The 13212-nt window shown below is 43.5% G+C and overlaps 1 protein-coding gene across 2 annotated transcripts in view; it reads left to right on the top strand.

Moving 5' to 3' along the window:
• The first annotated feature begins 1458 nt into the window (after nucleotides 1–1458).
• The window catches only part of LOC118393864 (PH domain leucine-rich repeat-containing protein phosphatase 2-like), a 56516-nt gene continuing 44762 nt past the window's right edge, over nucleotides 1459–13212 (top strand). Inside the window, exons 1-2 of one of the 2 annotated variants that reach the window (XM_035787016.2) lie at nucleotides 1459–1787; nucleotides 6861–7141. In XM_035787016.2, coding sequence (XP_035642909.2) covers nucleotides 1605–1787; nucleotides 6861–7141 — 464 coding nt within the window. In that variant the 5' untranslated portion in view covers nucleotides 1459–1604. The remainder of the gene's footprint in view (nucleotides 1788–6860; nucleotides 7142–13212) is intronic. The other variant, XM_052462255.1, reaches the window with a different exon arrangement.

Genomic DNA, 13212 nt, shown 5'->3' with positions numbered 1-13212 from the left:
TACCTCTGTGTGGGCTGGTAGTTGAGGATTGATTTTCTGTGAGCCAAACAAACTTAACTCTCGTTCACTATTTTTTTACATTTTATTTAACCTTTGGCCTTTATTTAACCACATACCCCTAGCCCAGGCCTGCCTTATTGACATATCTTGACATGCCTTTTTAACAGGGTATTTTTGTCATTAACTAACTTGTTCCAATTTAGACCATAATGAAATGTGATATTGGCTGCGCTGATTCCCTATGAGGAATAATTTGATGAGTGCTTATGTAAAGATGTACAATTTTTCAAAATGTATGTATCATGAGCTTGACGAGGAGATCACTCTGTCATGCTGATTGAATTTGAATAACAGACTGGAAGCTTCAAAAGTAGGGTGGAGCTTGGAATCATGTTCTTCCTCTGTCAACCATGGTTACCTGCAAGGAAACACGTGCAGTCATCATTACTTTGCAAAAAAAGAGGGCTCGGATCATCAAGAACTTCAAGGAGAGCGGTTCAATTGTTGTGAAGAAGGCTTCAGGGCTCCAAAGAAAGTCCAGCATGCGCCAGGACCGTCTCCTAAAGTTGATTCGGCTGCGGGATCGTGGCACCACCAGTACAGAGCTTGCTCGGGAATGGCAGCAGGCAGGTGTGAGTGCATCTGCACACACAGAGAGGTGAAGACTTTTGGAGGATGGCCTGGTGTCAAGAATGGCAGCAAAGAAGCCACTTCTCTCCAGGAAAGACATCAGGGACAGACTGATATTCTGCAAAAGGTACAGGGATTGGACTGCTGAGGACTGGGGTAAAGTCATTTTCTCTGATGAAACCCCTTTCCAATTGTTTGGGGCATCCAGAAAAAAGCTTGTCCAGAGAAGACAAGGTGAGCGCCACCATCAGTCCTGTGTCATGCCAACAGTAAAGCATCCTGAGACCATTCATGTGTGGGGTAGCTTCTCAGACAAGGGAGTGGGCTCACTCACAATTTGGCCTAAGAACACAGCCATGAATAAAGAATGGAACCAACACATCCTCCGAGAGCAACTTCTCCCAACCATCCAGGAACAGTTGGATGACAAACAATGCCTTTTCCAGCATGATGGAGCACCTTGCCATAAGGCAAATATTGACTCTTTGCATCAACTTCATGTAATTGTAAATAAAATAATTTGACACTTATGAAATGCTTGTAATTATACTTCAGTATTCCAAAGTAACACCTGACAAAAATGTCTAAAGACACTGAAGCAGCAAACTTTGTGGAAATTAATATTTGTCATTCTCAACTTTTGGCCACAACTGTACATTGAGTGAAATTACAATGTCATTCATTTAAATCAAAATCGCAATACAGTTAGTGCGGTAAAGCACACGTGTAATAGGTGTATAGGAAACCTAATGAATAATTCAGTACGCCTCTACTCTGAAATGGGCAGTGCCTTATGAATAATATGTTACCCTGCCTCTCTAATGTTTATTGATTGGGTCTATCTGACAGCGGTGAAGTTCAGAGTCGTTATGGCGTCGCACCGAACGAGAATGGTATTTTTCAGCTGCCGCATGTATTGGAATTTATCAGTCATGTTCCACGTTCTTTTGGGGGTTTTCTAGTTAAATATACACATGCAAATGAAGGAAGAAGATAATATACCGTGCACCGTAATGGAGCGAAAAAAAGGTGGTGTCGAAGATAGCAGGGGTTGTATGGACACACTGGTCTACGAAGCGGGATCTAACCCAGCTGCAGGTCGTGGCGACCGCAACGGTACAGGAAACCGTGTCGGAACAGGGATACGCGTTCTAAAGGTAACTCAAGCAGGTCAAATTTGAAGGTTTATCAGAATACTTCAATCGCACAGTTCTCGGTTCTAACAGGGCCGAAGTGCGTGTGAAATTATACTCACACGTCATACAGTTTGAGCATCAATATATAGTGATAATTATGTTGGCTTTGAAAGTATAGCGTTGAGTGCAACAATGTGTCGAACCACATCGCCAGAGAGCCGCTTCCTTTCACTGTAGCTCTTTTTTAGATTGTAACAAAAACATTTGACTGACCTGATCCTCCAGTAGGCAGTCGTTCGAGATGTTGCTACATATTGCCGTGCTAAACTGTTAGTCTATCCTACTGTAAATGTTTCATATGCTATATTTGCTGTTGTGTATCATGTGCAAATATAACAACATTATAGCCTAGGCTATAGATCAGAACATGTCAAAACACATGTTTTAACTTGCTGTTTATTGCTGAAAATGAATAGCTTAAACTATTATGGATAGAGTAACATTTGTAAACTTATCAATGTGTTTCGCTATTTAGGCTATATGTTTGTCACTGGATAAAATCCACATTGGAATTCTTAAATAGCCTATTGCCCCGGTTTTGCATAGGTTAACGGACCACCGGTAGGCCCCATCGAAATCTTGGACTGAGATTGTTCAGTAGTTTCGAGCCCTCAGTTGGCAAGCACAATTGACAAGACGTGATAAACTGTTTCCTTACTCATCCGTGCGCAGTTCTTCCGCCCATTATGTCACTCATGAACCCATTAGGTCCATTTACATAAAACATAATGGCTAATGCCAATTAACCCCATGCATAATAATTTAGAAAATAAATGTCATAGGCTGACAACTCATCCATGCTTCTATGGATAGACTGCTTATCTCACCAATCTCTCATGTGATACTGTCATGGAGAATGACACATTCCAGTTACAATTGCTCTAATAATAAATATCCAAAAGACAACTTCATTGGAAGGACCATTACATTTTATGTTCATTGAATCATGAATGGCTGCTGCTGCAGCTAACAGTAGCCTTATATTCAACCAACCAAGATGTAAACCAATGAGTGGGGAGTTTATACACATATTAGTGGCGGTTGGTGCCATTATGATGATGGAGGATGGTAATTGTTTTTAATAAGCATGGCCCTATTTCTATTACAGCATATTGGATGACTGTCATTCATATTCTATTCACCCAGCTCAATGTAACCTCAATAGGTTTAGGCTACTCCATGATACTTTCCCTGTACCTACCCACCATGAGGTTCGTTAAACTAGCCTATGAATGAAAGTTTACATGGCAGGTGCACATGTCGAGATACTTTTTAGTAATCAAGGTGACCGTGACACATTCAAAACCGCCTTGCACACTCTTGCCTGCATTTAGTTGATCTAGGGTGTAATCTTTAGTCCAACAGTTAGTGCAGGTATTCAGGTATAGTGCATTCTCTAAGTATTCAGACCCCTTGACTTTTTCTAAATTTTGTTGTGTTACAGCCTTATTATAAAATGGATTAAATAGTTTATTTCCCTCAATCCACACACAATACCCCCTTAATAACAAAGCAAAAACAGGTTAAATTTTTGTAAATTTATCAAACAAAAATTGTGAATATTACAATTTACTTAAGTATTCAGACCCTTTACTCGGGTTCAAGTCCGAGCTTTTCCTGGGCCACTCAAGGACATTCAGTGACTTGTCCCAAAGCCACTCCTGCGTTGTCTTGGCTGTGTGCTTAGGTCATTGTCCTGTTGGAAGGTGAACCTTTGCCCCAATCTGAGGTCCTGAGCGCTCTGGAGCAGGTTTTCATCATGGATCTCTGTACTTTGCTCTGTTCATATTTCCCTCGGTCCTGACCAGTCTCCCATTCCCTGCCACTGAAAAACATCCCCACAGCATGATGCTACCACCACCATACTTCACCGTAGGGATGGTATTGGCCAGGTGATGAGCGGCGCCTGATTTCCTCCAGATGTGACGCTTTGTATTCAGGCCGAAGAGTTCAATCTTGGTTTCATCAGACCAGAGAATTTAGTTTCTCATGATCTGAGTCCTTTAGGTGCCTTCTTGGCGAACTCCAAGTGGGCTGTTGTGCCTTTTTACTGAGGAGTTGCTTCTGTCTGGCCACTCTGCCATAAAGGCCTGATTTGGTGGAGTGCTGCAGAGATGGTTGGCCTTTTGGAAGGTTCTCACATCTCCACAGAGGAACTCTGGAGCACTTTCAGAGTATCCATCGGGTTCTTGGTCACCTCCTTGACCATGGCCCTTCTCCCCTGGTTGCTCAGTTTGGCCGGGTGGCCAGCTCTAGGAAGAGTTAACTCTAGGGGATTTTAAACTTCTTCCATTTAAGAATGATGGAGGCCACTGGGTTCTTGGGGACCTTCAATGCTGCATAATTGTTTTTGTACCCTTCTCCAGATCTGTGCCTGACACAATCCTGTCTCGGAGCTGGATAATTCTTTTGACCTCATGGCTTGGTTTTTGCTCTGACCTTCACTGTCAACTGTGGGACCTTTCTATAGACACATTTGCCTTTCCAAATCATGTTCAATCAATTGAATTTACCACAGGTGGACTCCAATCAAGTTGTAGAAACATCAAGGATGATCAGTGGAAACAGGATGCACCTGAGCTCAATTTCAAGTTTCATAGCAAAGGGTCTGAATGTTATGTAAATATGGTGTCTGTTTAAAATATGTTTATATAAAAAGAATACAAATAATTCTAAACCTGTTTTGTGATTATGGAGTATTGTGTGTGTAGATTGATGAGGCTGTATTTTAGAATAAGGCTGTAACATAACAAAATGTGGAAAGTCGAGGGGTCTGCACTAGAGGTTGACCAATTAATCGGAATGGCCGATTTAATTAGGGCCCATTTCAAGTTTTCAAAACAATTGGAAATCGGTATTTTGGGGTGCCGATTTGCCGTTTTTTAAAAATGTGTTATTTTTTATTTTATTTTTTAGACCTTTATTTAACTAGGCAAGTCAGTTAAGAACACATTGTTATTTTCAATGACGGCCTAGGAACGGTGGGTTAACTGGCTCGTTCAGGGGCAGAACGACAGATTTTCACCTTGTCAGCTCGGGGATCCAATCTTGCAACCTTACAGTTAACTAGTCCAACGCAATAACGACCTGCCTCTCTCTCGTTGCGCTCCACAAGGAGACTGCCTGTTACACGCGAATGCAGTAAGCCAAGGTAAGTTGCTAGCTAGCATTAAACTTATCTTATAAAAAATAATCATAATCACTAGTTAACTACACATGGTTGATGATATTTCTAGATGGCGTGTCCTGCGTTGCATGTAATCTGACTGAGTATACAAGCATCTCACTATCTGACTGAGCGGTGGTAGGCAGAAGCGTGAACATTCATTCAAACAGCACTTTTGTGCGTTTTGCCAGCAGCTCTTCGTTGTGTGTCAAGCATTGCGCTGTTTATGACTTCAAGCCTATCAACTCCCGAGATGATGCTGGTGTAACCAAAGTGAAATGGCTAGCTAGTTAGCACGCGCTAATAGCGTTTCAAACGTCACTCGCTCTGTGCCTTCTAGTAGTTGTTACCCTTGCTCTGCATGGGTAAAGCTGCTTTGATGGTGACTGTTGTCATTGTGTTTCTGGTTCGAGCCCAGGGAGGAGCGAGGAGAGGGACGGAAGCTATACTGTTACACTGGCAATACTAAAGTGCCGATAAGAACATCCAATAATAAAAGGTTAATTAAATACAAATGGTACAGAGGGAAATAGTCCTATAATTCCTATAATAACTACAACTTAAAACTTCTTACCTGGGAATATGGAAGACTCATGTTAAAAGGAACCACCAGCTTTCATATGTTCTCATGTTCTGAGCAAGGAACTTAAACGTTAGCTTTCTTACATGGCACATATTGCACTTTTACTTTCTTCTCCAGAACTTTGTTTTTGCATTATTTAAACCAAATTGAACACGTTTCATTATTTACTTGAGGCTAAATTGATTTTATGGTTGTATTATATTAAATTAAAATAAGTGTTCATTCAGTATTGTTGTAATTGTCATTATTACACGTACATTTAAAAAAATCGTCAGATTAATTGGTATCGGCTTTTTTGGTCCTCCAATAATCGGTATCGGCGTTAAAATCATAATCGGTCGACCTCTAGTCTGCACTGTATGTTTATCCCTGTTTGACATCTCAGAACATGGTTTGTTAATTGATCTTCTGATCACTCTGAGTTGTTGGAGCTTTATTTGGCAGATTTTTTTTGCCCTCTGGCCTTGGACGGTTGTCGTGGGTGACGGAGTGAAATGAGGGCAATGACTGTGTAGGCAATGGTCAATGCTCAGGGCCGTGGCAGCCTCTCTGTGAATGAGTTTGCCCGTCTTGTAGACTCACATAGAGAGACCTGTGGTGTGTGCCTGTCGCCATTGATGTGTATGTTGTCATTGCACATAGTGAGGTTCCCGGCTTTTGGGAGTGTGTGTGCATATGTTGCCTGTCACCCATTGAGCTGTGTGTGTTGTCACTGCACATTGAGGCCTGTTGTGTGCATCTTTGGAGCTGTCGTGCTGACGAGCTGCGGCTCGGGGCCCTGCTGTCTCCTCTGTTGCCTCTCTCTGTGTGTGTGTGTGTGTGTGTGTGTGTGTGTGTGTGCTGCAGTGTAGTGTGGATGCCAGCAGCTGCCTGCCTGTGCCGGGCAGCTGTGGGGATGCACGGTATCGTGGAAGGATGACTTCATCAGTGTCTGACTAATGACCTAATGCCTGGTCACCAGTATCAAAAGCCAGGGTCCAGTTCACACAGCGCTGTTCTTGCCCTGTGTAAATATTTATTCCGAGCTTCTCCAGATTTGAAAATAAGGCCAGTGATTCGGCCATGAGCTTTCTGCAGGTAATCTCATTTGAACTTTCAGTTTTGTGAACCTGACAAATTGACTTAATTGAATTTGTCCTCTGGATGTGTTGGAACATGATGCAGCTTGAGATATTCTTTATTTAGAGCAAGGCTGCTGCAAGACGAGTTATCTTCTCTTAAACGCCCAATACATTTACAGTGTATCGGTGGTGGCGGTCTTTTCATCTAATGTTTGTTTCTACAGCGGAACATGAAGAGGAATGGGAGCAGAGGCTGTGTTACCAGGAAGACCCGCTTTGGATCGCGGGAGCGGGACTGGCTGAAGGGGGATGCCCAGCGGGGCTGTGTGTGTCTGTACGGGGGAACAGTTGACCCCCAGCCCCCAGCCTCGGGCCCACAGGCCTCCTCCACCCTCCAGGCGGACCTGCGGCTGGTGCTATGCTCCACCACTACCACGGTGGAGGAGCTGTGTGCCCAGAGAGAAGTAGAGGGACTATACCTGCAGCTCCATGGAGACCTGCTCAGGTAATACTCACCTCCACAACTCTCCTCTCCCACTCACGTCTAGTACCATGGTGTTATGTTCACAACTCTCCTCTCCCACTGACGTCTAGTACCACGGTGTTTTGTTCACAACTCTCCTCTCCCACTCACGTCTAGTACCACGGTGTTGTGTTCACAACTCTCCTCTCCCACTCACGTCTAGTACCACGGTGTTGTGTTCACAACTCTCCTCTCCCACTGACGTCTAGTACCACGGTGTTGTGTTCACAACTCTCCTCTCCCACTCACGTCTAGTACCACAGTGTTGTGTTCACAACTCTCCTCTCCCACTCACGTCTAGTACCACAGTGTTGTGTTCACAACTCTCCTCTCCCACTCACGTCTAGTACCACAGTGTTGTGTTCACAACTCTCCTCTCCCACTCACGTCTAGTACCACAGTGTTGTGTTCACAACTCTCCTCTCCCACTCACGTCTAGTACCATGGTGTTGTGTTCACAACTCTCCTCTCCCACTGACGTCTAGTACCACGGTGTTTTGTTCACAACTCTCCTCTCCCACTGACGTCTAGTACCACGGTGTTGTGTTCACAACTCTCCTCTCCCACTCACGTCTAGTACCACGGTGTTGTGTTCACAACTCTCCTCTCCCACTGACGTCTAGTACCACGGTGTTGTGTTCACAACTCTCCTCTCCCACTCACGTCTAGTACCACGGTGTTGTGTTCACAACTCTCCTCTCCCACTCACGTCTAGTACCACAGTGTTGTGTTCACAACTCTCCTCTCCCACTCACGTCTAGTACCACGGTGTTATGTTCACAACTCTCCTCTCCCACTGACGTCTAGTACCACGGTGTTGTGTTCACAACTCTCCTCTCCCACTCACGTCTAGTACCACGGTGTTGTGTTCACAACTCTCCTCTCCCACTGACGTCTAGTACCACGGTGTTTTGTTCACAACTCTCCTCTCCCACTCACGTCTAGTACCACGGTGTTGTGTTCACAACTCTCCTCTCCCACTCACGTCTAGTACCACGGTGTTGTGTTCACAACTCTCCTCTCCCACTCACGTCTAGTACCACGGTGTTGTGTTCACAACTCTCCTCTCCCACTCACGTCTAGTACCACGGTGTTGTGTTCACAACTCTCCTCTCCCACTCACGTCTAGTACCACGGTGTTGTGTTCACAACTCTCCTCTCCCACTGACGTCTAGTACCACGGTGTTGTGTTCACAACTCTCCTCTCCCACTGACGTCTAGTACCACGGTGTTTTGTTCACAACTCTCCTCTCCCACTCACGTCTAGTACCACGGTGTTATGTTCACAACTCTCCTCTCCCACTGACGTCTAGTACCACGGTGTTGTGTTCACAACTCTCCTCTCCCACTCACGTCTAGTACCACAGTGTTGTGTTCACAACTCTCCTCTCCCACTCACGTCTAGTACCACGGTGTTGTGTTCACAACTCTCCTCTCCCACTGACGTCTAGTACCACGGTGTTGTGTTCACAACTCTCCTCTCCCACTCACGTCTAGTACCACGGTGTTGTGTTCACAACTCTCCTCTCCCACTCACGTCTAGTACCACGGTGTTGTGTTCACAACTCTCCTCTCCCACTCACGTCTAGTACCACGGTGTTGTGTTCACAACTCTCCTCTCCCACTCACGTCTAGTACCACGGTGTTGTGTTCACAACTCTCCTCTCCCACTGACGTCTAGTACCACGGTGTTGTGTTCACAACTCTCCTCTCCCACTCACGTCTAGTACCACGGTGTTGTGTTCACAACTCTCCTCTCCCACTCACATCTAGTACCACAGTGTTGTGTTCACAACTCTCCTCTCCCACTCACGTCTAGTACCACGGTGTTGTGTTCACAACTCTCCTCTCCCACTGACGTCTAGTACCACGGTGTTGTGTTCACAACTCTCCTCTCCCACTCACGTCTAGTACCACGGTGTTATGTTCACAACTCTCCTCTCCCACTCACGTCTAGTACCACGGTGTTGTGTTCACAACTCTCCTCTCCCACTCACGTCTAGTACCACAGTGTTGTGTTCACAACTCTCCTCTCCCACTCACGTCTAGTACCACGGTGTTGTGTTCACAACTCTCCTCTCCCACTCACGTCTAGTACCACGGTGTTGTGTTCACAACTCTCCTCTCCCACTGACGTCTAGTACCACGGTGTTGTGTTCACAACAATATGTTAGATGGCATTCTCATAGTGACATTGGTTCAATTTATTGCAAGACAGTGTTATATTACAATTCTAAATGATCCCATTCATGTTCAATATCACATCTTTGTGCTTTATTCACCTAGCCTCAAAGTTACATCAGTCTCAAACCTATTCATACTGTTGTAGTTACAAATTATCTCATTCTGGCACTGCCGATTCCTCCATTCTATTTTTACACATTGGGCCAGGTTTGTACTCTGTTTTCTTGAGTGCTTATGAGAACTGTACTGCTTGCCTAGAACAGGAGTAGGCTCATAGATCTAGACTTTGACTGACCTATGTGGCCCACAATTCTGCATGTTCCCGGTGGCCGTGTCTGAAATCTGTCTTGCCTACAACTGACTTAAACTGCATTGCTGTGTAATAACCATACTACATGCTATTTAGAACGTATTGTTTAGTAAAAAAGAACAAATATCAGTATATTAGGTTCCTTCTAATTAGAATGCGTCATGAAATGCACAATTGCATTGATTACCGCTATTCATTCATTTTGATACAGCACGTCCCCTCACCTGATTTATCAGCTGTTGTCAAACACATGTGAGTCTCGAAAGACCATTCTCTTCCTCAATAGTGTGCAGTGAATTCTACTAGATTAAAAACCAAAATGAGAATGACATCCTGGCATTTAAAGCATACAACATTTTCGAAAATGCACATACTGTAAAACATTATTGTTTCGCATACCCAAAACGCCTACAAGTACGAGTATTCAGACACGTACAGGGACTTGACTTTTCCGTTTTCACTCCTTATGATGATGCCTCTGACACAGGCTATAATCTGGTTAAGCCCACTTGTTCTCCTCTTGGCTTTTTTTGGTCAGGCCAGGCAAGGGAATGCTTTTTACTCCCTCTAAGACTATTTTTGGTTAAACGCTCAGCAGGATGCACTAAATGGGTCATGTGGTTCAGTGTTGTACAGAAGAAAAACAAGGTATAACATGACTGAGATTTGTAGTGAATTACACACCTTGCTGTAGGATGCTCTTAATCTCCCCCCATGGTATTGATTTTACCAGCTGGAGCCCTCTACCACGTGAATGACATTTCTACATTCTATTAATACAGCTGGAGCCCTCTACCACGTGAATGACATTTCTACATTCTATTAATACAGCTGGAGCCCTCTACCACGTGAATGACATTTCTACATTCTATTAATACAGCTGGAGCCCTCTACCACGTGAATGACATTTCTACATTCTATTAATACAGCTGGAGCCCTCTACCACGTGAATGACATTTCTACATTCTATTAATACAGCTGGAGCCCTCTACCACGTGAATTACATTTCTACATTCTATTAATACAGCTGGAGCCCTCTACCACCTGAATTACATTTCTACATTCTATTAATACAGCTGGAGCCCTCTACCACCTGAATTACATTTCTACATTCTATTAATACAGCTGGTGCCCTCTACCACCTGAATTACATTTCTACATTCTATTAATACAGCTGGATATGCACTGGCAGTTTAGCACTATGCTGGTAAAGTGCTTTTCTGAAAAGACTGGATCAGCACAGGCATGTCTCTTTCTTATCTGAGCCTGAAACCCCCTCGGATTTGGTTCTGTAACCACCTAGGCTTCTCCTCTCTCCCCTTAAGGGAACTCTGATCAAAGTCATTTCACATACAGGTGATACAATGTCAGATTTATCTCAGTAGTGCCATTTTGTCTCCTCCCACACCCTGAAGACTGTTGGATAACTGTGCTGCCTGGGGGAAGTGTCAACACTGAGTCATTTCATGTACCTTTTGATTTTATTATTAGTGTTTGTTGTATCCTTGTTATTACAATTTCAAGGCCCATAGTAAGAGATTTTCCAGTACTTTGTAAACTTTTTAGCCAGTAGTTCTCAGAAGCCAAAAATGGTCCCAGAAAATGTGTAGATGTGTGCTTCACGTTATTTCTCGCTCTCTCTTCTCTCTCTGCTGTGTGTGCATCTTGCTAGCTGTCACTCAAATGCAGAGGAACTAAAGCTCATTGGCTGAAACTCAAATTGCTAGGGGGCTGGCCATACGTGGGGGAAATAGCGCTGCACAGCTTCCAGTAAAATGTTGTAGCTAATTGAGGTAAAACAGTAATTCTGCCCATAGATTATACATGTGTGAACTACACTTTGACACATCTAGCGCAAAGCGCTAGGTTTAAAATAGATATATACTTCACCAAAATTCTGGATAATGTCTAACAGATCACCCATGGATACACAACACATTAAGGGAAAGTATCTAGCCACCCAAATGAAGGAAAGGAGCTTTTTGGTGTCTTTTGACAGATTAAGCGACTAGATTTTAGAGCCTCCTGTACTCGTGTCCACGAGGCAAGTGGATTTGTGAATAAATGTACATGCTCTCAGAGCTTGTGTGAATGGTCTACAGGCAGTCCTGTACAGACAGTCATCCCTCCGAGCCTACCAGGGTTCTGTCTAAATCCTGTGTGAGGTGCTGGGGCCACGACTGTGTGTGACCAGCAGACATGATCCTGTTTGTTAGACCCCGCTGGCAGAGGGAGTGTGGGCAGGGAAATGCCACAGCAGCCACCAGACGCTGTGTCACCTCACCATCGCCCTGGTGTGACAAGGGCTGTGGCTGGAAACTAGTCACTTCTGCCTTAGCTTCATGGTAATCCTAAACTACAGAACATAGAGGACCTGCGCTGGGGGTTAGCTATCACAGGCGTACTGACTAGGGTGGGTCTCTCTCTCTCTCAGAATGTATGGAGAGAGCCAATGATGACTTCTTCTAAAGTGGTAATGTGGGCTACTGTTTAAGATTAAACTGTAATGGACCAGTTAGGTTTGCTACTGGAGCAGTAGGGAGAAATGAAAACCAGACAACTGAATCATTTAGGAAAATAATTCTGGCTTGTAAATGAAAATACAAAAAAATGTATCACTTTGAGTAAATATTGATGTACAATGAGCTCAAATATGAATGAAGAACATCAATGGTACAATAGATATCGGCCATATATCCTGCCTATAGTTTACTAGGGTGCACCCAACTCTGTCTTAATCTGAGGGTCTCTCCGATTTCAAAGTTCAATAGCAATACAATAAACAATACAATAAACACTCAATTCACAAATACTGACTCATAAACCACTATGACATGGAATCGAATGTGAGTGACTGTGCCTATCAAAAAACACTGAAAGGTGTTTAAGTGTAGCATGTGCTTATAACAATCCCAATGCAATGAATGATGCCTTGTAAGAAAAATCCTACCACACCGTAGTATGGCAGTGTAAATTTAGTGTTTTCCGAGGAAAATACATCTTTGCATGCAAATCGTATTGATGTCCTGGGGTCAGGCATCCTTGGTGGAACTGAATCAATACTCAAAAAACCTGACCTGTTTTACAAACAGGATCCCACAAGATATATACCATGAGTACCTTTCATATAACCATTAATATAGCGCTTAGCTTTAGTCTCTTACAGGAATAAGAAAATAAAACTTAGTCAAAATGCTTTACCCTAACTATAGCACTCACTAGGCTCACGTGGACTGAACAATAACTAGCCTGGGCAAATGAAAAGTACTAGTGCTTACACCTACACGTCAATTCTTATAAAGTCATCTAAAACATAAGTGTACCAAAATGGATTTATGCTATTTAGTCACATTTTTATAAAAGTATGAAAACTAAAATAATTTGCCAAGCATGATCACTTAACATTTGCTATTTCAATTGATCGATATCTGAGCTAGTCTAAATGTTAACGGCTTGTGCGTATGCTTGGTTCAGTTAGTAGAGTTTTATACCACTTCTCAACCATTTAAAACGTAGTTTTTCTTCCATCCAATGGCGGTAGCTCTTCACGTTCCGTTCT

Source organism: Oncorhynchus keta, chromosome 14, assembly GCF_023373465.1.
Source record: "Oncorhynchus keta strain PuntledgeMale-10-30-2019 chromosome 14, Oket_V2, whole genome shotgun sequence".
Lineage (NCBI taxonomy): Eukaryota > Metazoa > Chordata > Actinopteri > Salmoniformes > Salmonidae > Oncorhynchus > Oncorhynchus keta.
The sequence above is the reverse complement of the archived record's forward strand: the minus strand, read 5'-3'. Positions and strand labels throughout refer to the sequence as shown.